Raw genomic sequence first — 24,666 nt, 5'->3', positions numbered from 1 at the left:
TTTCGTTCGTTTTTTAAATAAGAGACGATCTAGCGCTGAAATGTGTTTTTTAAATCAAGTGATCAAAGTGTTCGTTGCTGCTACGATCAGTGGCGCGCGGATACAGTGTTTTCTCGTGTGGCTCGCGCAAACTCCGCACTGTCAATCGCGCACTTCAATCCGTTGCGCATACTCTCTATTCGTTCTGGTGAAATCACAAAACATAATGCACACAAACGTGTCCCTGCTTGATATACAACCACTGATGAACATAATCGGTTTTGATGAGACAAAAAAAAATATACGAGTGCGGATTAGAACCCAGAACCTCTGACACGGTTAGCGAAAGTTCTACCACTGGACCATTAAGGAACACGTTGTTCAAATAGGCGCATCTCATTAAACGACAAATTAAACCCCATGTAGCCTACTATTTAAATCGATTGCTGGACATCGTGATGTTATTGTACACCTGATTTAGCATTTTATTAGCAACCCCTGTTTAGCAACACCTGTCCCACCCACCCACTTTTTCAAACAAAGTTACGCCACTGCCCCTAGCGCCTTTGAGCGGAAAAACCACCCTTGCAACTTAGGGCCGGCGGGCCGCGTCAGGAAGTATCGCATGATATCAGGTCTTGCGATGTAATGAATTGCTTTACGGCACTGCACACATTCATTTATAAATTAGCTTTCTGTGTATCATACATGCCTCAGTGGACATGGCTCTGTGCGTTCCCCGGCTTCTTTGAAAACAAATGCACATGACCAGAGGAAGAAGATGGGAGGCGCCAACAAGTTTTGACGACAGTGTTGTCAAATAACTATTCTGAAGCTGTAGGGGGAGCTCTATAGAGAAACCTGCGAGCAAAAAGCGAGAAAACAGCGAAGAAATTGCCAAAACGGCATAGAGCCGCTTTAAGTGTTTTTAAATGTTTTACAAGTTTTAATTAAAAGATTTGTTGGTCATAATATATATATATATATTTTTTTTTTATATGTTACTTTTTACATCCTTGTTTTATTAAATTGTTTTCTAAGTGTTTTACGGCTTAATGTTCACTTAAGGTAGCCTATGTCTAAAGAAATTGACTTAAACCTACGCTAAAAAAAGTTATTGGAGTGATGATTGTCACAACTATTTTACATTATCACTCTCTATATGTTTTATTGAATTTATTTGTACAGGTCTACCATTATTATTCTTGTGTTTTAAATGACTACGTTGAGAAAACTACTAAACAAAAAAAATGGTTGTCGGTTGTCGAAGTCGGTTATCGTGGTGATATGCAATATCATTGCAGCACCAAAGGACCATATACAAATATTAATATCTATACAATACAACTATTATGGCATTATATGTGTTAAATAGGAATACATTGTAATAATGTTAATCTCATCGGCACAGTACGCAATACCTGCCCTTCCTCTCTCATCTCCATCACATTCTCTCTTTCTTCTTCTCGTAGTCTCCCAAAGCTGAGCTTTGATTGATACAGTCTTTGCAAACTGATTGTTTTTGTTACTCGTTTAATAGTTTTATCCTCAACAGTTGTTTGGTTTAGCTAACGTTACTTACATCTCGAGGGCCAGACTCGCACTTTAAGGCCGTTAACTGAAAGCGTGTCGTGAAGGGTAGCACTGGAATTCGCGCTCGGCTCGAGTCGCACCTTCTGTGAATATAAAGCCCGAAAGCCTACTTTTTTTTTCACCTTGCCTGGGAAAACAAGCGAGCGTGTCGACGGCGTCGCTCTGTATTTGGGCGCACTTTTCGCGCAACTAACGTTACATTTAAAATATAGAAAGTGAGAGCGCAAACATGTGAACGGCCTCTAAGCAGCTCAGACGAAGTCGGTAATCGTGGCGATATGCAATATCATTGCAGCACCAGAGTAGAGTTAACATTAGGCAATTATTTCACAACCTTCATTGTATGTACTTCGAAAAATTACCGAGGTCCTGAGTCTGACCTCGAGGACCTCAATGGTGGGTGCGGGCTACATCCGCTCTATAAAAGTCCTGGATGGACAGCATTTCTATAAAGCTACTGATACATACGATAAACCAGAAAGAATTAAACAATTTATCACTGATATGGATTAAGAAAATAGCATGATTACAAAGTCTAACATCAGCCTTTTTTGAACTGTCATTATGAAATGTATTATAATTATAATTTTACAATAGCTCGAATTAATATGAAATAAATGTTATTTTCTAAATACTGTATGCACTAAACAATGACGCACATGTTAAAAAAAACAAACACCTGATTTATTTTTAATCTAATTCCCTGACATTCCCCGCTTCTGATTTGCAGACACGCTGAGGGGGCGGGGCATTACGTAAACAACGTCAAACGAAAAGGCCAATCATTTCGCAACGCGAGTATTTTGCATATGTCTCAGAATGCTTGTCACAACGGTAGTAAACCTTCTTAAAATGTACGTTTTTATAATTTTTTTATGTGCTCAAGATTTCTCATAAACAGCTCTGCGATATAACAAACTTGTTGTTTAACTTACAGCTCTTATCCTTAACTTTGGCTACCGTCATGCACACTGATAGCCAGTATCCGAACTATAAATCTAGGTCTTCCTCACATTGGAACTGTTGCCTGGGCAGCACAAATACTATAATTGGAGCGACAGACTATGAGCATTTCTAATTTTTGTGAACTTCTATGCACTTACATTTCTAAATGTTTTCAATGACTTAAAATATCTTTATCAACTGTGTCATAAAACGGATTTACTGCTAAAGGCATGAAATTAGGAGGGATCATCTGATCGTTTGATTGATTTAAGACAAATATTGTACACAAAATGAAATGAATTGTATGTTTTTTAGGGCTGGGCAAAAAAAAAGATTTTTCGATTAATCGTTTTTTAAAATGTTGTTGATTCAAAATCGATTCTCAAACGCCACGAATAATTTTTTTTTCTCCATATTTATTTATCTATCACCCAAAAGCCAGTATTAGTTTTCCTCCACTGTTCATAGGCTTGCAAACTCCATTTTATAGCTAATGTTGTGAGATTTTGTTTGTTTTATCTTAATTATAAAATAACCTCAACTTGTGCTGCACGATTAATCATATCGCAATCGCGATGTCAAGCCTACGCAATGATATGACGCAAAATGCTGTGATTTTATATGACATAAATAAATTTGGCCTGTTAACGCAGCATCTGTTAATTTTTGTCATGCTTTGGCTAGTGTTACATGATCCCGCTCTTACTCATGCAAATGTTTTTCAACCATTCATGCACGACAAGACAAAAAAGAGCTCGCTGCCTGTGAATGTCCTGACTGTGACACACAGAAGACTCACGCTGATATCGTGCGTAAGCACAAGACAGCCCAGAATACAGTTCTCTTTCGCACTTGAACGAACAATAACACACACAATTATGCCAAAATGTCTTTTTGTCGAGTATCTTCATAACATGAGAGCAGTCTCATGATGAACGTGAAGAGTTGTTGTGACTCGTGAGAGAATGAGGCGCGTGTGAGATCCGCGTCTCTGACAGCAGCGGCTGCTCTTAAAGGGACAGTACACAGTAGCCACTAATTATCTCTGTCATAAAGTCAATCAAAGAACAAAGGGAACAGAGAAAAACACTCACTGCTCTTGACTAAAGAACTTTTGTAACTTTAATAAGGATTAGTCTATATATACTTTATAATTAATGCATCGCAGACTGTTTGATAACTTTATTCAATTTCTGTATATCCCCTACCTGTTAGATGGGAAGGGCACAGGTAAATATGATATGCAAGTTTTTTTTTAAATGGGTTTATGTAAGGATTGTTAACCTGTTTGATCAAGGCATGCGACTGTTCTGACTTGTCCAATTTTCAGCATCCATTTTTCATCTTGCATCAAAATCCTGTCTATTCATTGTATGCATTTGAAATATATTTACACTAACTCTGCCCACCAATTGTCTGATTAAGCCAGAAAAAATTACATAAGAAATCCCGCTGATAACAGGATCAGTGGCGTGGATATTAAGACGGTAACACTAACTTTTGACACTTTTGCCTTTTTCCAAACTCATTCTTCAGTTTATTTTAAATAAAAATTACGAAAATCTTAGAAAAAGTGGAAATAAAGTGCCTGACGGGTATAGAATAGCAGGAATTAATTGTTTAATGTGAAGGATTAGGAGAAGCATCCATTTATGATTTTAATAGACACTGAATATGTTGTTATTATTTGACTGTTTTATAATATATCGGGCTTATGCTATTTATATATGCTATTCATATTTTTCAGGCTTATGCTACTCTGATCAGTGCCTGAAGTTTGTATTTTGAGCACTTCTTGCATTGTTTTTGCCTCTTCACAAAGACTCGCTTAACTTAGTCCTAAATTGTAAGTCGCTTTGGACAAAAGCATCTGCTAAATGACTAAATGTAAATATACTACAATACACTGGGGTGCGAATAAAACCTGCCAACTAAATAAATAGCATCTAACAACTATTTGCACACAGTGCAAAGAAAATACTGCTATTTTCACTGTGTATTTAACACTCAAATGCACTCAAATGTAAAGACATTTTTTTTTTTCCTCTTTACACATAGCATCTATCACTATTTGCATTTAGTGAAAATAGCGCTGCCTTATCCAAAGCAGAAGCAGGGAAATTCCCCTCGGCCAATGGCACTCTGCGTGTGACAATTCAGCTTTTCATGATAGATTTTACTATTATTAAGTCTGGGACAAGAGTGCACTGTGCAACAATAAAAAAAACATTCACTTTACAGTTTCACTTGTAAAGTAGCATAAACAAAGGAAGATGGTGAAAAAAAAAAAAAGTATTTAAATTTTTTATGTCACCTCCATATAGTAAAAATAAACGTGCCCACAGTTGAGGTGTGTGACTTCATACCTGAATTCGTCCGGGCACCAGACTGTCAGCAGTGGCGAAGATCAGCTGTTTGGCACTAGTGCTCTCCGGTGATGCCAGGATAAACTGCTGTTTGGGAACCGTGTTTGAGTCCAGTGCCGTCACTATCTGAATCTTCTGACCCGTCTGCTGGTCAGTGACTATCTGTGGGAGAGAACGTGTGTGTGTGTGTCATCATCTATGACAAAGCATGCGTGTGTGTGTGTGTGTGTGTGTGTGTGTGTGTGTGTGTGTGTGTGTGTGTGTGTGTGTGTGTGTGTGTGTGTGTGTGTGTGTAAACCTGTATTCTCTGCGGGGTCGTGATGGAGGGGTCAGTGGAGATGATCTGAATGCGCTGAGGAGAGTTGCTCATCACTGAGCTGTCTGACGGAGACGACTGTACCTGCAACACACACACACACAGTACATTCATCTTCATCTGAGAGTCAAAGACAGTGTGTTTCCATGGTAACTAAGTGGTTCACTTCAACAAAGAGCCCAACAAAACAATTGAAACATAAAACATATTTTCATTCGCTTGCTAAATTAAAGGCATTCACACAAGACAGTTTCAGAAAATGAGAATGAAACATTTCCCACTGTTGTCTGTACATGTTAACGTTAATGGCTCATGTTTGGCATCTGTCAACCACTATTGTTAACAGCAGTGAGTGAGCAGCACTGCGTGGGTATATCATCACACAAAACATCCCGAACATTTCCGTTCACAGCTCCACACTGTGCGATTTATAATAGTCCTTTACGATTGTTGCTTGTCAGACTGTACGAACATGATCCCAGATGTAAGTCATGTCACACTGTAGGATCTCAGTTGTCATTAATGTCAGACTGTACGACAGTCAAGACGTGTTACGCACGCAAGATGATACATCATCAATGACACGTTCGGTGATGTGAGCTTCACTACACGCGGGATTCAAATGGTACAAAGAAATCTCTAACGTTAATTTTGGTCATGGCATGTCTTGAAAAACGAAGACAAAGTGCCGGTGGTCGTAGGAGAATCACTGCAGGACTGAGAGTCAAATCTTCTCACACTCATCAGAGGTCAAATCTGATCGCAACGCTCATGGCTGTCGGTGAACACGTCAAACTAGCGATCAAAGAATTCAGATTTTAGCTAAGGATCAGAGGAATCTTTTAGGATTTGCTAAATTTGTCTCAGACGACCAAATCGTGGCCAAAATCACACCGTGTGCACGACCCGGCTTAAGGCTATCTAGACAGACAAATCCCTGACAATATTTAACCCTTTATGGTACAGAGTTACCATATGGCAACTATTAATTTCTACTCATTTCCTTGCTATTCAGAAAAAGTACAATATATTGCACCATGAGAATTGAAAGTGCAGGCCTTAAGGGAGCCAATGATGTGCTGTTTTTATGTCACATGACATTTGAATGTCAATCCAAAGCTCTCTTTCCCACCGTCACCCTCTCACCGGTTGAGGATCTCCAGAAACTACTCTATTAACCTCATCTCTAAACATCTCTTCTCATGGGAGATTTTTTTGCAGCATCTTTGATAAGTAAATTAGATATTTTTATTCACAAATCAACTTTGTCTAACATAGTTTTACTGTAAATTGAGAAAATATCAATGTTTGTAGAACGCTGTACCACAGTGGAAATGCTGTAATGTATTTCCCCATTGTTTTTTTTGATAGTAGCATCAACAATATGATTGCAGTTATTTATTTATTTGAAGTGTTTATTGTAGTATAGTTGTATTCATGTATAAACAAAATGATTTCTTCTTTTCAGAAAATTAATACAGCAATATTTTGCGTAAAGGCCAATAGGAAGAGTGCAGAGTTAGCTCTTCCCTGTGATGAGAGTGAGGATGAGTTGGCCAAATGATAGGGAATGATAGGTAATAAATGATAGGGATCTACTTTTTTTTTGGTTTGCATGAAATCCAAGTATATAAATCTATCAATTTCTAAAAGAGATGTGCATTTAAATAGAGAAGAAAATAATAATTTTATAGAAAAAAATACTTAAAAAAAAAAAAAGTGAATCTTTGATTTGTACGATTGAAGCTATTTCATGTATTAAAACTTATTTGAAAAAATATTTAATGGTTAGAACATAATGCATACCGTAGACTTAGTTAAGACTACAAAACTATTATATTCAAAACTACTTCTTTGCTTTCACTATTTCTTAAAGTGCCTCTTTTATACTTTTTTTCTGATATTACCTTTCACGTATGGCGTAAAAGCGGTTTATGAATGTAAAAAGTCTACAAAGTCTCAAAGTGCATGACAGATGGAGTGATTTTCATCCACAAAAAAACAATTCTGAATTGCCTGAATGAGTCGTCAGTAATTCCAATCTTATTCCTTCTTGAACCTGCGTAGGTTTGAAACTAATTTGCATAATTACAGCCTATGGTCTTGATTGGCTGATCAGCGTCTCTTAGCTCCGTCCTCAAACACTGTAGTGTATCTGAGACTGGAAGAGTTTGGTTCGTGTTGTTCATGTCGAGAAGACGCTGTTTTCTGAGATTGATACGGTAAAACCCACGCCATCATTACTGTTCGTATCACTGTGTGTCAAGAGCTGAGATTCAGATATGATAATGAGCGTTTGGTTTCTGACCAATCAGAGCAGAGCAGCTCTCAGAGAGGCGGGGCTTAGAGAGGCTGAATCCTTTATCGAACCGTTTCAGACACTTTAAGAGCTGATGCTGCAGTGGATATTGTGAGATTTATTTTTTTTTTTTATGTTTTTTGACATTGGATGCATGTAAACCTATAGAAGGAGACTCCAAAACAAAATTAGGAACCTGTAAAATAGCATAAGAGGGGTGCTTTAATCCCTCCTTGTTCTAACCAGTACAATTTCAGAACTTTTTGTATTGTTAGTGCTTCTTGTGTTTTTGCAGAAACAGTATCTGTGAAGAGTTTCATTCAGGATTCGGACGCAATCATAGCACAAAGATTCACACTTATCAGAATTACAAATTACTTGTTCCTATCATCTGACCACGGCTCTTTATATCTCTTTTTACCTTCCTTTATAGTCAGGGTTCGTACACATTTTTACCATTAAATTTCCATGACTTTTCCAAGACTTTTCCATGACTTAAAGGTAAATATTCATGACATAGTTTTCCATAAAACATCTGTGTATACATGTTAATTAACTCCTTGTGGGCGGGTAACGTTAGTAGCGGATGAAAAATCTAAATGTGCTTGAAGAGCTCTTTTCCAAAATGCGATAAACGCCATAAAAAAAAAAAAAATTAAAAAAAAGAGATTGTTAACAGATCATTAGAAGTCCTCAAAATTAGTCAAACTAATCTTATATTCTCTCTCTCTCTCAATTTTAATTGTTTATTAATAAACAAGTATTTTCTGTTTCGACTGCAAAGACGAAGTTGACTGACTCGCGATCTTCTTAGTAGTGAACACGCCGGAGAGAAATGCACATTTCATACGGATTAGGCTACATCGTTTTATTTTGTTTTGAATTGTTCTGTTTAAAAGTAGATATTTCTGTAGATAATAGATATAGGCCTATTTCAGTTTTGTTTAGGTCTGTGAGGCGAGTAGGCTACCTTTTACGCTGAGTTTCGGTTCATGGATGATCCAGTTCACTCCGGCGCCTCTGTGTCGTGATTATCTATTTTCTGCTATTTACTTTTTATTTAGGCTATTAAGCAATTGGTTAATGAAACATTTTAAAATCAAGATACAATTAATACAAAACGAAATTCGTTTAGGAAGGCTTTGTGCTTTCTGTTTGAGGTTTCTGTGTAAGTTTTAAAAGTCTTTTAGTGCCGCTCTCAGAGGACTCATTACCGTAATGGAGAACGGTCACGTAACATTGTTTTTTCCTCATAAATGTGAACACGGAAAATAAAAGACCAAATAAATTTTTTTTAAGAAAAAAATCATATATATTTTAAATGTTTAACAAAGAGGCAAAAAGTCAAACAAAAATCAGAAAATTTGTCGATATTTTTTTCTTTTTCGCACAGCATTTGGTGTAGCCTACAGTTCAAATTTAAATGTTGGCGTTCAACTTTGCGTTTTAAAAATAGCCTACTTACAACAACCCTTCATTTTTCGTTTTTCATTTGGGGGTTAAAGGAAAAACGAGTGGACACAAAAGAACACGGACCTTTTGGACAGAAAGAATACATGAAAGCCAGGGTTCCTTATTAAATTCATAAAAGAAACAATACAGGGATAGCCTACTCTCAAAGAAATGCCACAATCAAGGGAGAAACATGAAGAAACTTAGCATATAGCCTATGTGCCGTTCGCATAAGGGTCTTTCCCTGACATTAATACTTGGATAAGACATTAATAATAATAATTTGTAGGGCGGTGGGTGAGATATAAACCTACTAACGTCCTCCGTTGCCATGATTTTTGGAATGACTGATCGCAAAAAAAAAAAAAAGTTTTAGTCGGTTAATGGAAACGCCATCCTTTTGCAATAGTTATTTATCGATATTTAGAAGAAAAAAAAAGTTTTGCTCAAATCTGTAATGGAAAGGCACATACGAAGCTATATGAAAATGCAAAGCAGCTTATTTTAATTTGAAGCACTGAGCTGATGACAGCAACACAAGAGCCACACAGGTGTGGCTACTTAGTCGCTGTCCTCAGTGCCGTAGAAAAGCGCTGAATGAGTTCCCCTTCATGTCCGTTTCAGCACTTTTCTGCGGCACTGAGGACAGCGACTAAAACTAGATGGGCCAAAAGAAATGGGTCCCCTTTCATGTCCGTTTCAGCGCTTTTAGTTAATGGAAACGCGTCATTTCGCCTCTGACGCGCGTAAATTTCTAGACACGTCAGGCGCGAATTTGACGCGCTATTCGCGTCCGGTGTGAACGCACAGTAAAACGAAAAAAGTATTGCAATTTGTTTCCCCAATTTTATTAATTAAACAAATTCAAGTACACAGATATTTAGAAAAACAAATTTCCATGACTTTTCCAAAACTTTATGAGTTTATTCATTTTCCAAAACTTTTCCAGGCCTGGAAATTGCCATTTTAAAAATCCATGACTTTTCCAGGTTTTTCATGACCGTACGAACCCTGTATAGTGCTTTTAGAACTTAGTGTTGACTTTGACACTATAATAAACCATGACATTTTCTTGGATAGGCTCGAGAATTATGTTGCATTTGTGGGCAGACATTAGCATGGTTTAGGTCCTACCTATCCAATCACAATTAGTTTGTTAGTGACGAGATTTCAGACCAAACACAAGTATGAGTGCCACAGGGCTCTGTATTCGGTCCTATACTTTTCTCCTTGTATGTGCTTTAGTGAAGGACATTTTTAATCAATTATAACTAACATTCCTTTTTTCTTGCAGGATTAACATCTATATGCTTTTGAAAGCTAAATGAATTCTGACAATATAGGTATTAGTTACTGAAAACAAGACAGTTTCACTATTACTATAAGTTCAATAAATAAACTTTTCAAATGGTTCAAATTTTAGCAGCAAGAGTGCTTACTAGAGCCAACAAACACGATTATATCAACCCAATTTTATCATCATTTTAAAATTCTTCTCATGAACATAAATGTCAGGTTTGGGTGAAGGGATGAAGCGAGGACTCAAGATGCAAAACAATGGGCTTTTATTTGTTATAAAAAATTACAAAAACTACCCCGTGGGGTAAAACAGGACCGGTCAGCTTGACTTGGCAGGACAAGACTTGGTAGCAGGAGACGACATGGCTTCAGGGATCAACACACAAGGAATGTATGACAACGAACTGGCACAGGACTGCAAACACAAGGAGAATAAAAAGGGCAGATACAAAGCAGGTAACGAGGGAGGACAGGTGGGACAAATTAATCAATAATCAGATAACAAGAAGGGCACGGTTAGACAATAGAGGTTATGCGTGTGACGTCACCGTCTGCAGTAACACACACTGTCAATGAGTGACAGAAAGACGAGGTTCAGCATTCATTTTCAGCGGGAATGCTGCGAACACACAAAACACATCTAAAATGGGAAAGAGCTTAATTGAGATTAACTGTACAACTAGATTAGTATATTAGGTATATAGATAGGTATATTTTTACAGACTGCCGAAAGCTACAGAACAGAGAAGCAAATGGATCGCTGCAATTCACAGAAACAACTGGATCCGGGCAGAGAAAGGTGGATTTGCAGATTTCATTTTGTGTCAATATGCTGAATTTGGGGTAAAATTGATGCCTTATATTGTTATATATTGTATTTACAACTCATCAATGAACTATTTACCATTGTATATTCTGCATAATTGGATGTTTTTAAATTAACACTGACAAAAAACTATACTTTTTAGGGCTGGACGATATGATGATGTATAGCATTGATGTCAGTGATCACCCGGATTTATACCTGCCTATATTGTATTTATATAAAGTGTTCATCGGCAAATTTGCTTTATTTCCCCGTTGTCTAAATCAGGCTCATATAAATGTCAGGAAACACGATTCCTGGCGGCATGTCAATATCCATGGATCACCGAATCTTTGGTAGGTTGTAAGGAACACTATATCGAGTCCAACCTTCAGTTTAAACTGATAATCGCTTGTTTTACTCGTGTTTTCGCAGTTTCCTCTATTAACTCCAGTCACTCAGCAGCTCTTCTGCCACTCAGTCCGGCTGAGGGAGTGTGTTCCTGCGGGAAAGTGACGTCAATGCAAACCTTCTATAAACAGGAGAACACATGGCACATAGAAACAAACATGACAAGCCATGTGCTCAAACAAAACATGCAGCCAATCAGAGCACTCACCGACTGCGAGTCACGCAAAACAAGACAACAAGAAAGCACATGGCCGAAGTGACAATAAAGCTTTAAATGTCTAGCTCCCGCAAATCTCCAGCCCGTTGATAGATCCTAGATCCTAGATAGATCCTAGAATATCAAAATTCACAACGAAGTAAGCCTAGATCCTTTTTCCAGAAAAGTTTTCATAGAACTGTCCGGGACTCTCTCATTTTTCCTAGAACTGTCCCAGGCTCTCTCTCAAATGAACTCTGTTCATTTTGAACAAATCTTTAATATGACTCGGGACTACCGAGTTGTCTCAGAGAGTGATTCGTTCATTTTGTGTTGACTGTGCATGCGCAACACCCTATAGGTTCTGTATTGGAAACAGAAATGATTAGTTCACCTCTCGAGTCTTCGGGTCTGATTCGTTTGAGTCTTTTGTTCTTTTGTCACGTGATGAACGAATGACTCGAACCCGAAGACTCAAAAGATGAACTAATCAATTCTGTATCCGGTACCGACTGCATAGCTCAGCCTATATGTGGCTGTCACGTGATGAACGAATGACTCGAACCCCAAGTCGATAAACTCGAAACGTGAACTATCAATTCTGTCACTGTGTCCGGTACTACAGACTGAACAGCTCAGTTTATGAGGATGTCACGGGATGAACGGACGGCTCAGATCGGGAGGTGAGGTAAACTAAAAATTTGGCCTTTTCCTTGCCTTGCAAATATTTTTCTTATTCTAAATGCGATCAACATTTGTTTGTGGAATTTGGCTAACATGTAACATTTTAAATACATTCTGCTCAAATGAACGAAATGTCTCGAAAAAAAGAGTCGTTCATTTTGATGAACGAGATTCAAAGATCCGAGTCAGTAAAATAATCCGAACTTCCCACGACTAACATTTAGTACTAGTCTCTCCCATCATCACTCACCTCTGAAATCTGCTCAGTGGTCAATATCTGCTGAGCCAGCACCTCCATATTGGTTGTCATGGTCATGAGAGGTCATTAGAAGTGTCTGATTGGACCAGTTCTGCATCTGCCAACAACACCTCCACCTATGTGCCAATCAAATAATGATTATGAAGCAATATGTTTCGCAAGCACAAAATAATACCCAATTCTTGAAATGGACAGTAAATTTCTGCATTTTTCTGAAAGATTTTATCTAGACAGGGAAAAAACCACTTTAGTCAAATAGTTCGCATTTTTAATTCCAGCAAAGATATGCTCATCGTCCACGAAAGAAAGAAAAAACTTGTGTGTATCAGTATCAGAATATATAATCCATGCATTATGTCTTAAAGTGACAGCAGCCTAATATTCCTGATCCCTGTTTTTAATTCTGAAAAAAAAAAAAAAAAAAAAAAATCACTCACAGCTCTTGACTGAATATCTTTTGTAACTTTAATAACGATTCATCTATATTTAATTTATACAGTGAATTATTCAATTTCTCTACCTAATCTGAACTGTTAGATTTACCTGAAAAGCAGTGTTTATTTCATTTTCATCTTTGTTCTATTGAGTTTGTCTGTGCTTTTGCTTGTAGTTTGATTATTTGTTCTAATTTGATTACAGGCTTACTTGTCTTTAATAGTGTTTGAAATGTATATTTTATATTATACTCGTGTAGAATTTTTTATTTTGCATTGTTCTTGCATTCCATGTCTGGGCTCTCATTTATAAAACTGTGCGTAGGATCCTTACGAAAAGTGTACGTGTGCCCGAAAGCCAAAAATGGTGTACGGCAAAAAATATTCAGACTTATAAAATCGTGCGTACGCCAGAACCTGTGCAAAATTCCTTTTATGAATCCCAGTCAGCGGAAAATTGCGCGCACATGAGTCCCAACCCCCAAATAACCATATATGGAGCTTACAATGCATAGTTTTACTATGCATATCCTCATTTGCATTAATTTGCATATGATTATTCATCCAAGTGATACCATGTTTAAAGGAGCCGAATGTAAGATTGTGGCCAAAACTGGTACTGCAATCACTTTCAAATGACTGTAGAGCGGTGTATCCTTGCCTTGTTTTTGAGTAAATAAATCAAATAGTGTAAAATACAATTTCAGAGAAAGTTTTTCTCAATCTTTTCCACCAGCCAAATTGTATTTTTAATTGATTAATATTTTTAATGGAAATAGATAGGCCTTGTTGTGCATTTTTTGCACGAAAATATTTTCTCAGACAATCTGCTATTATCATGAATCATGATAAGCAATTATCTCTGTAGTTCAAACATTAAAACACAACATGCCATTGAAAAGTGTTCAAAAGCGTCGCATCCACTACAAATATATTTATTGAATATTTATTTCATGTAATTTAAGTGTTTAACTCCATTAATAAGAATGGCATATTTATACTAAATGTTTAATAAAAAAATGTACTAGCCAATGGCGACTCGAGCTTCAGTGTGTCCGTAGAGGGTTGGAGTTTATAACATTTTGAGGAGAAAAAAAAAGTTAGAATTGTCAGATAAAAAGTCATATTAACCTTTTTTATTTCCATACAACTGATCAAATTTTATTTTATTTTATTACATGCAGTCATTGCCTACTTTATAGAAACCATGTTGTATTTAGAATGTTGTTGGATGACAAAAAAAGCTGAATTTTTCATCAATGCAATATTAATTCTGGATAAATTCTTTATCAATTAATGTAAGTGTATAAAGACAAAACCTTATTTCTTTGTATTTAAAAGTGATGTAGATGTTTTCCGTAATTTTTTATTCAATCATTTGTGTGCCTTGCTTTAAGTTGTCTCCTTCTACACTTACAAATGTCATTATAAATGTATATTTCGTTTATGTTCAATAAAAAAAGCACCCTACCGCCTCATAGCGGAAGTCATGTTCAAAACACAAAACAAAATGGAGATTCTGGCGCAAGGCCAAGAAAAAAAACACAACATAAAGGCTTGGTTAAACGTCCGTTAAAATAATTAATACTCAAAACATTCGTTATTCCTCGTGGCAGCAATATTAATGTCAAATCGACCAAAATGAGTTAAAACAGGCGAAATCCTCCCACTGAAGGACCCGCGGTGGCAAAGGTAAAAGGGTCGAGTTCATATGTTAGCTCTCATGCTAACCAGCTAATACTTCAAAATGTATTAACCATATCAAATAAATTGATTTAATTATACTTGTATACAGCAGTTGCTGTAGAATAAGTGGAATATACCGGGCGATGTAAAGCACACTATGCTCGGGTTGGTCTTTTGTCGTTAAATAAACCCTCCAGCTCGCTTGTTGACAGCTCGGGTGAGTTTTGAGGACAGCTCGGGCCTGTTTCTCTGCAGCCACACAACAAGCTGCACAAATGGGGTTATTATTATTTTTCACGCGAACGTTTTGACCAACCATTGTACGACATGCAGAAACGAAAAGCTGCTTACCTGTGATATGAACAGACGTGTTTTTTAATGCCCTCGCGTTTATTGCACATTATTTGTTATTGTTTTTACTCCAGTTAAAGGTCATAGTTCGTGACCCCGTTTGCCAGCGTGCGAGAGTTTCTTCTTGTCGGGCGCGTTCACGTGCGTCTGGAGCAAGGCGCCGCTGACGTCATCGTGTCTGCCTTCAACACGAGCGCGGATTGGTTGCTTTATTTTAGACACTTTATTCACAAAGATTTGACGTTAATATTTTTTTTTTATACCTACGGCAATCCTAAGTTAATTATTGGCTTCTGTTTTTCTTTTAATGCTTCTAATAAAAAACAAACGGGCTTCTTGACCTTCATAAACACATTGTCATTGCACTATTTCTTTCTGCCTCCACACAAGTAATACATTATTCAGAATAACATTGAATCTTATGTTTAAAAATCATAATTAACAACTTTCCTGTTTTGTGTCAAATTTCTCATTCAACCTGTAGATCTTGATTTAGAACCGTTGCATGTAAAACAAATTTTTTTTTTTAACTGATAGCAAGAAAGAATAATGAGAGGTATTAATGCAACTTAATCAAATAAATGTTATATGGTTATTCTATAACTGACTGCATTTCTGTTTTACAAAATAATTATATTTCAGACAAGATAGGGGTGAACTATAGCAAATAATGATTTTGTTTTTTACAACTGTTACGTCATATTACGTCATGTTACGTCTAGGGTTCTTTTAACAGAACGTAACATATTTTAAGATTTTAAAGAGCATTTGTCCGGGCCCTGCCACAGCACCACAACAACAAGATTATTTGTAACTCCTTTATTCGGAGGCTCTTAACAAATAACAATTTACTCAGAAAGGAAAGCTTTAGGGAAGAAACAAAGGCTTCGGAAGGGGGCAATGCCAAAATAATAAACAAAAGTCAGATCTACCTGGTTGTTAAATTCTTAATAAGCCTCACAAAGAATATAACAAATAAATAACAGAAATCTACCCTCACTCCCTACCTAGCCACAAAACAGGAGAAAAAGGGGGTTACAAAATAAAAATGGCGCCCACCTCCCTACAGTTCCCAAGTAACAAAACAAAAGAAAGTAACAACGAACAATCAGGAGAATAACAGCTTTAAAAGGAAAAACAAATCACAAGGTGGCTTTACAATTTAAAGGTTCTAGACTGGGGCGTCTCACAATGAAGCATTCAACAATGAGCAGGCAACAGCACAGAGCTACAGCACAGATCCACAACAAGGGCACAACAGGGCCGGGCCGGGCAGGACACAGACCATGCTCTGGAGAAGAGTTCTCTACGATTGAGAGTTCTGCTGGATTTTATGCTGCTTCCCTCCTGGATGGTAAGCAGGTGCAGCTGGGGACGCAGTCAGATACCTGCCAGAGGGAAAGAGTGGGAGGAGACAAATGATAGCAAGAGACACAAAACAAAAACTACAGAAAAAAAAGAAACATACCACAGTACCATGTAGCTCACAAAAATATACGTCTTTGGACGTAACACAACACCGTCATGCAACATGGAATAAGGATTTGTACATGAAAGTATACACATATGATATAGTATATCGTTTATATAGTATAAATCAAAAATGGAAAGAATGGAAGAATAAAGGCAGATATTATTTTTCACACTTTATTTTAAGGTGTCATTATTACAGTGTAATTACATATTTAAGTACTGTGTTATAAACATGTATAAGGTTAGGGTAGGATTAGGATTTGGTTGAGGGTTAGTTGCATGTAATTATGCATAATTTACTGTTAATACTGTAAGTACATGTAACATATGTAACAAGGCTTTATACGTTATATCATTATATAAATCCAGTTTGAAGCAACAAGTTGATGATCATTTTTGGGTAACTCTTTATTTTACAGTGCAGGTTTTAATTCATACTGTAAAGATTACAGTAAAGAACTGTAAATTCACAGCTGCTCTTGTGTTGCTGCTTTTACGGGTGTGCTGTATTTTTACAGTTTAATTGTAGTTGATGATTTACGGTAATCTTGCCAGATTTGCCAGTAAGTTGCTGAAAATTTTACAGTAATTGTTTTACAGTGCAGAGTTCTTCAGATGAACTGAGGAGAGCAGCAATACGCCTCTGATTCACAGAAGAAGAAGAAGAAGGAGGAGGAGGAGAAGAAGGAGGAGGAGGAGAAGGAGAAGGAGGAGGAGGAGGAGAAGGAGGAGGAGGAGGAGAAGAAGGAGGAGGAGGAGGAGAAGGAGGATGAGAAGGAGGAGGAGAAGGAGGAGGAGGAGGAGGAGGAGAAGAAACTAAACACAGGAGGTGAAAGTGAGTCACCTCAGAAATGTTTTGGATGTCAGTGGAGGAGAGGCTTCACTACACTTTACCACAAAGTCGTAATTATGAGTGGGAAACAATGGATATTTTTTTAGTCCAGATTTGGAGGCATGTCAGAGAATATGGTTGACAGAGCGGATGCAGTGTCTGTATCTGCTTGTTAAGTCGTGACTTACAGAAAACCGTTCCCGGATCCAAGCCTCCAGCTCCTCCCAACAGTCGTTTACAAGCTCTATTTATCTAGGATGGCCATCTGGGATTTCGGTATGGAGATAAAGGATAAGATTATGGATTTGTTGTATATGGTTGAGCGGGGCACAACCTAACTTGGGGCTAGTTGTAACACACTTGTTTTAAATACTTCCACACAATACTTGTGAAGGTATATAAACTATGATATGATGAATATGGTTACCTTGATTTTTTTAACCTTCATCCTTTGTAACAAATCTTTCTCTCGCGGGTCCAAATGACCTGAAGCTCTAAAATTATACTTACATTTTTTGTTATCCAGAAAGCTTATTTTATTTCATTTTGATACTATTTTTTCAATTTTTTAATGCAATTGTTTTTGGAGATTTTTTGTCATTTTTAATTTTATTTACCTTTAAATGAATTGATTTGATCAATAAATAAAAAATACATAGTAATTTAAGCACATTCCTCACATTCTTTCAACTTAAGTTCAAAATGACTCACAATTTCATGCATAACCCTTTTAATTCAGCTCAAAATATCTTACATTTGGTGTCTTTGCTGACCTCTTGTGGAAAACAAATAATATAACATGATATTTCATGACTCTTGCCTCTAGATGGCCTTATAGCTCTATATGGAGGAACAAGGTATTCCGCTGGGTCCTAAAGTCAGTTTTTCAGCATTCAGATACACATGTAGACATTATAAAATCATTCTTTGGTAAAGGTTTAGCATGAGTTTGAATTTGGAGCATTTTTAGCTTTTGTCTATGTGTACTGAAGCATTCTTCGCTTTCCATTCATTCCTATGGGGGTTTTGAGAAGTTGTCAAGTCAAGTCAAGTCAAGTCAAGTTTATTTGTATAGCGCTTTTCACAATACAGATTGTATCAAAGCAGCTTCACAGTATTAAATTAAAATAATACAACAAAGTTTGTTTCAAGAGGAATTTATTGATTGATAAAATTAAATTAAATATCCCCAAAATATCCCCAACTGAGCAAGCCAAAGGCAACAGTGGCAAGGAACCGAAAAACTCCATCAAGTGACCTAATGGTGTCCTAAAACTCCATCAGGTGACCTAATGGAGAAAAAAAAACCTTGGGAGAACCCAGGCTCAGTCGGGGGCCAGTTCTCCTCTGGCATTTATGAGCTAGAGGCCGGATTGTAGTTTGAACTATAGGATTATATGAATGCCTGGCTGAAGAAATGCGATTTTAATCTAGTTTTAAACTGGGAGAGCGAGTCTGAGCAACGAACAGTATCAGGAAGACTATTCCAGAGTTTTGGAGCCAAATGTGAAAATGCTCTCCCTCCTTTGGTGGTTCTGGATATCCTAGGTATGACCAAAAGCCTTGAATTTAGTGATCTTAAAGAGCGCGATGGTGTCACATGCCTGTCCTGTCTTGTGCTGCACATGGGTGTTTTGTTATTTTGGGCCATGTGCTCGTGTTATTGTCTGATCCCTCCCCCTTGTTATCTGATTATTGTTTGAGTTCATCCACCTGTTCCCTCCTGATTAGTTTCCCTTTATTAGTTCCCTCTTGTTTGCAGTCTGTGTCGGTACGTTGTCTTTTGTTTCCTGTTCCCCGAGATTTTCCAGAGTTTTCTTAGTCTGTTGTTGTTTTTGTATTTACTTAGTTCTGTTTTCCCCCTCGTGGGTTTGTTTTGTGTTTTCATTAATAAATTCTTATTTTCTCCAGCATTTGAGTCCTCACACCTTTTGTTTTTAGTCTGCCGTGACAGAACGTACCGACCATTATGAGGACTCAGCGGAGAAGAGAGCCGCAACCAGTCTCCTGTCCGCAATGGGAGCGGATTCTCCGATTTCAGGAGTTGGTCTCCCTCCGTCAGCAGGGAATGGAGGTGAGGGTTTTCGGTCAGAGGTTCCGTCGCGCTGCTGAAGGGCTGAACCTGGGCGAGGAGGCTTGCAGGGATCTATTTAATTATGCGCTGGATGAACCGATGGACTGGCTGATCTGTAGAGCGTTTGATCATGTCAGTTTTGAGGCAATGGTGGAGGGTTTCATTCGCCATCGGGAGAGGATCGCCAGGGGAGTGGTCTCTGTTCCAGTGATCCCAGTTCCGGTGGACCCAGTTCCGGTGGTCCCAGTTCCAGTGGTCCCGAGTCCGGTGGTCCCGAGTCCGGTGGTCCCGAGGCCGGTGGCTCCAAGACACAGGAGGAGGAGAAAGGCTCCCTCCGTAACTGTTCCAGTGGTCCCTGTTCCAGTGGTCCCTGTTCCGGTGGTCCCTGTTCCGGTGGTCCCGAGTCCGGTGGCTCCTAACACGGAGACCATCCCGGAGGTGACTACCGTCCCTGACGCACCGCCCTGGCGTCTTGCTCTGCCCGCGCCGCCCAGGCGTCTTGCTCTGCCCGTGCCGCCCAGGCGTCTTGCTCTGCCCGCGCCGCCCAGGCGTCTTGCTCTGCCCGCGCCGCCCAGGCGTCTTGCTCTGCCCGCGCCGCCCAGGCGTCTTGCTCTACTGGCCCCGCCCGAGCTGCTCGCACTGCCTGCACCACCCCAGCGATCCGTCACGTCTGCCCAGCCAGAGACTGTTCACGTCACGTCTGCCCAGCCAGAGACTGTTCACGTCACGTCTGCCCAGCCAGAGACTGTTCACGTCACGTCTGCCGGGCCTGTGTCTTCGGACAAGATGGCCGCTACAGAGACTGTTCACGTCACGTCTGCCGGGCCTGTGTCTTCGGACAAGATGGCCGCCACAGAGACCGTTCACGTCACGTCTGCCGAGCCTGTGTCTTCAGACAAGATGGCCGAGCCTGTTCACGTCACGTCTGCCGAGCCTGTGTCTTCGGACAAGATGGCCGCCACAGAGACTGTTCACGTCGCGTCTGCCGAGCCTGTGTCTTTGGACAAGATGGCCGCCGCCGAGCCGGTGCCTGTGTCTGTTCCTGAGCCGGTGCCTGTGTCTGTTCCTGAGCCGGTATCTGTTCCGGTGCCCTGGCCGCCCCAGGGGTCGTCTCCGCCCTGGCCGCCCGAGGAGAGGTCTCCGCCCTTGCCACCCAAAGGGTCGTCTCCGCCCTGGCCACACAAAGGGTCGTCTCCGCCCTGGCCGCCCGAGAAGGGAGGTCTCCGCCCTGGCTGCCCGAGGAGAGGTCTCCGCCCTGGCCGCCAGATGAACTGTCGTCTCCACTCTGGCCGTCGGCACAGCCTGGCCTCCCGAACCCTGTGGGCCACTCCGGTGTCACAAACATTTTGTTTCTCCCGTCCCGCCCTGGTCTGTCCCTCCCGTCCCGCCCTGGTCTGTCCCTCCCGTCCCGCCCGTCCCGCCCCTCCCGTCCCGCCCGTCCCGCCCTGGTCTGTCCCTCCCGTCCCGCCCTGGTCTGTCCCTCCCGTCCCGCCCTGGTCTGTCCCTCCCGTCCCGCCCTGGTCTGTCCCTCCCGTCCCGCCCTGGTCTGTCCCTCCCGTCCCGCCCTGGTCTGTCCCTCCCGTCCCGCCCTGGTCTGTCCCTCCCGTCCCGCCCTGGTCTGTCCCTCCCGTCCCGCCCTGGTCTGTCCCTCCCGTCCCGCCCTGGTCTGTCCCTCCCGTCCCGCCCTGGTCTGTCCCTCCCGTCCCGCCCTGGTCTGTCCCTCCCGTCCCGCCCTGGTCTGTCCCTCCCGTCCCGCCCTGGTCTGTCCCTCCCGTCCCGCCCTGGTCTGTCCCTCCCGTCCCGCCCTGGTCTGTCCCTCCCGTCCCGCCCTGGTCTGTCCCTCCCGTCCCGCCCTGCCCTGCCCTGCCCTGCCCTGCCCTGCCCTGCCCTGCCCTGCCCTGCCCGCCCTGCCCGCCCTGCCCGCCCTGCCCGCCCTGCCCGCCCTGCCCTGCCCTGCCCTGCCCTGCCCTGCCCTGCCCTGCCCTGCCCTGCCCTGCCCTGCCCTGCCCTGCCCTGCCCCTCCCTGCCCTGCCCTGCCCTGCCCTGCCCCTCCCATCCCGCCCTGGTCTGTTCCTCCCGTCCCGTCCGGGTCTTATGGAGCGTCTGGTAGCCGCTCCGTAGGGAGGGGGTAATGTCACATGCCTGTCCTGTCTTGTGCTGCACATGGGTGTTTTGTTATTTTGGGCCATGTGCTCGTGTTATTGTCTGATCCCTCCCCCTTGTTATCTGATTATTGTTTGAGTTCATCCACCTGTTCCCTCCTGATTAGTTTCCCTTTATTAGTTCCCTCTTGTTTGCAGTCTGTGTCGGTACGTTGTCTTTTGTTTCCTGTTCCCCGAGATTTTCCAGAGTTTTCTTAGTCCCCCTCGTGGGTTTGTTTTGTGTTTTCATTAATAAATTCTTATTTTCTCCAGCATTTGAGTCATCACACCTTTTGTTTTTAGTCTGCCGTGACAGATGGATTATAGGGCGATAGAAGATCCGTTAAATAGACTGGAGCTAAGCCGTTTAGGGCTTTATAAGTCAGTAGCAATACCTTGTAATTAATACGGAACTTTATAGGTAACCAATGCAGTGATGATAAAATCGGTGTTCTTTGATCATATTTTCTTGATCTCGTAAGAACTCTAGCGGCGGCATTTTGGACTAACTGTAGCTTGTTTATTGAGGATGCAGGACAACCAGCTAATAAAGCATTACAGTAATCCAGTCTCGAGGTCATGAATGCATGAACTAACTTTTCTGCATCAGAAACTGATAGCATATTACGTAGCTTAGCAATGTTTCTAAGGTGGAAAAAGGCTGTTTTTGTAACATATGAAATATGATTTTCAAAAGACAGGTTACAATCGAGTATGACACCCAGGTCTTTTACTGTAGAGGATAAAGTAACAGGACATCCTATGATGTTAAAGTTGTATTGTGCGAGGTTTTGTGGGCGGTTTTTTGAACCGATAAGTATTACCTCTGTCTTGTCTGGATTTAATAAAAGAAAATTACGCGTCATCCAATCTTTTATAACTTTAACACACTCTGTCAATTTGGAAAATTTCGCGTTTTCATCCGGCCGTGATGAAATATATATTTGAGTGTCATCAGCATAACAATGGAAACTAATTCCATGTTTCCTTATAATATTTCCATGTGGCATCATATATATTGAGAATAACAGAGGGCCTAACACAGATCCCTGCGGCACTCCATAGTTTACTGGCGTTATGGTCGATTTTTCTCCATTTAAATAGACAAAATGGTAGTGGTCAGATAGGTATGATTTGAACCAGCTTAATGCTTGTCCTTGAACACCAGTATAATTTTGTAGTCGATCTAAGAGTAATGTGTGATCTATAGTATCGAACGCAGCACTAAGATCAAGTAAATCTAGTATTGAGATACAGCCTTGGTCAGAAGCTAAAAGTAAATCATTTGTGATTTTAACGAGCGCAGTTTCAGTGCTATGATGCGGTCTGAATCCAGACTGAAACTTTTCATAGATATCATTTTGTTGCAAGAAAGAGACCAGTTGAGCGGACACCACTTTTTCTAATATTTTAGACATAAATGGAAGATTTGAAATGGGTCTATAATTTGCTAGATTATTATGATCTAATTGTGGTTTCTTAATGAGAGGTTTTATAACTGCCAGTTTAAATGTTCTTGGAACATGACCTAAAGATAAAGACGAGTTAATAATATTGAGGAGAGGCTCTTCCACTACAGGTAACACTTCTTTCAGTAGTTTAGTTGGTATAGGATCTAATAAACATGTTGTTGTTTTAGATGAAGTGATACGTTTATTTAACTCTTTTTGTTCTATAGTTGTAAAGCACTGTAATTATTCTGTCCTCAGTGTGTGTGACTGTACACAAATCGACAGATAGCTAACAAGCTTCAAGAGAAAGTCAGAGGCTGGAGTAAAGTTCAAGGCTCTTTACTGTTGTCGTAATTCTCAAGAAGGAATCTTTGTAAAACTGAAACGATACAGAAAGATAGCACCAATCACTGAATGCTATTCAAACACGTCATACTGTACATTAACAGACATAAAATAATACACCTTTAAGCTACAAAGTTGTAACATATATATTTTACATTCAGCTGATATGCTTATAGCTGTAAATAACTTGTAAATATAGTATGTGCAGCTCAACAGCTAAACTAACAAACTATGAAAGGCTATACAATAGCAGTTTTCACATGTTAACAAATAAATATTCAAGTAACATCACAGAACGTCTTACATGACGCATGTGTATCAATGTAATTTACTATAAATTCAAATATAACTTACAAGCGATGCTTTCCCAAGGCACAAACAGAAATGGAGACAGGATAAGGTGACTAGAGCTGCAAGCTGACCGCATGGAATATAACTACTAATGTGTTTCCTGATCAGACTGTATCATGTGATAAAATCAACCAATGAAAGCAATGTAAGAATTATATATGAACACACTGAATTACTCCTAGATGACCACTAGGGGGAGAAAATAACAAACTAAATGCAAAGTATTCTTACAGAACATGACACTCCCCGCCTGGTATTGATTAAATACCACTATCTGAATAATCTTATTGTGTCTGAATAAAAAAGGGGGAACTAAATCAGTTTAATTCCTCAGCACTCTTGAGAAGGATCGTCTCAGAAACAGGTCTCAAGAAGGTCCTCGCTGATCCAGATTTTGTGACCTTGAGTTCGATCTTCCTGACCTTCCCATCTTCATCAGGGAATGTATTCGTAACCAGAGCTATGGGCCATTCATTCCGCTTCGCCTGGTTATCCTTAAGCAGAACCAGGTCACCTTTCTCAATGTTAGGTCGTACGTCCTGCCACTTGCTTCGGCTTTGCAGTGTAGGAAGGTACTCACGTCTCCATCTGCTCCAAAACGTGTTAGCCAGATGCTGCACCCATCTCCACTGCTGGCGGTGAAGGTCTGTGCTGTCAAAGGTTCCCGGAGGAGGAGGGTAAGTAGACATCTTCTGAGTCAGAAGTGTAGCAGGGGTAAGGAGAAAGGGTGACTCCGGGTCTGAAGAAATAGGTGCGAGTGGCCTAGCATTAATAATTGCCGTGATCTCTGCCATTAAAGTAGACAACACCTCATGAGTGAGGCATGAAGGGTTGGTTTGCATAAGCATGGAGTTGAGTATCCGTCTGGCGAAACCGATCATTCGCTCCCAAGATCCTCCCATGTGGGAGGAATGCGGAGAGTTA

At 40.2% G+C, this 24,666-nt stretch overlaps 2 protein-coding genes and 1 long non-coding RNA gene across 4 annotated transcripts in view; 1 reads left to right on the top strand and 2 right to left on the bottom strand.

Annotated features, from left to right (window-relative positions):
- Positions 1 to 15,400, bottom strand: part of nr2c2 (nuclear receptor subfamily 2, group C, member 2) — a 41,594-nt gene extending 26,194 nt beyond the window's left edge. The window contains exons 1-4 of one of the 2 annotated variants that reach the window (XM_082188733.1): positions 15,076 to 15,400; positions 12,596 to 12,720; positions 5,182 to 5,283; positions 4,884 to 5,045 (exon numbers count right to left, since the gene is read on the bottom strand). In XM_082188733.1, coding sequence (XP_082044859.1) covers positions 4,884 to 5,045; positions 5,182 to 5,283; positions 12,596 to 12,661 — 330 coding nt within the window. In that variant the 5' untranslated portion in view covers positions 12,662 to 12,720; positions 15,076 to 15,400. The remainder of the gene's footprint in view (positions 1 to 4,883; positions 5,046 to 5,181; positions 5,284 to 12,595; positions 12,721 to 15,075) is intronic. The other variant, XM_082188734.1, reaches the window with a different exon arrangement.
- Positions 1 to 21,875, top strand: part of LOC309513404 (uncharacterized protein) — a gene marked incomplete at its 3' end in the record, with an annotated part of 56,067 nt that extends 34,192 nt beyond the window's left edge. Inside the window, exons 2-3 of the mRNA XM_082189197.1 lie at positions 18,967 to 20,377; positions 21,869 to 21,875. Coding sequence (XP_082045323.1) covers positions 19,350 to 20,377; positions 21,869 to 21,875 — 1,035 coding nt within the window. The 5' untranslated portion in view covers positions 18,967 to 19,349. The remainder of the gene's footprint in view (positions 1 to 18,966; positions 20,378 to 21,868) is intronic.
- Positions 21,876 to 23,369: 1,494 nt separating this feature from the next.
- Positions 23,370 to 24,593, bottom strand: LOC309513111. The gene is made up of 2 exons (XR_014211311.1): positions 23,746 to 24,593; positions 23,370 to 23,425 (listed from the first exon to the last, which is right to left on the bottom strand). It is a non-coding gene; the product is annotated as an uncharacterized lncRNA (long non-coding RNA).
- Between the last annotated feature and the right edge of the window lie 73 nt (positions 24,594 to 24,666).

Source organism: Leuciscus leuciscus (assembly GCF_965113295.1).
Source record: "Leuciscus leuciscus genome assembly, chromosome: 13".
Lineage (NCBI taxonomy): Eukaryota > Metazoa > Chordata > Actinopteri > Cypriniformes > Leuciscidae > Leuciscus > Leuciscus leuciscus.
Note: the sequence above shows the minus strand (reverse complement) of the source record. Positions and strands in the feature narration are given on the sequence as shown.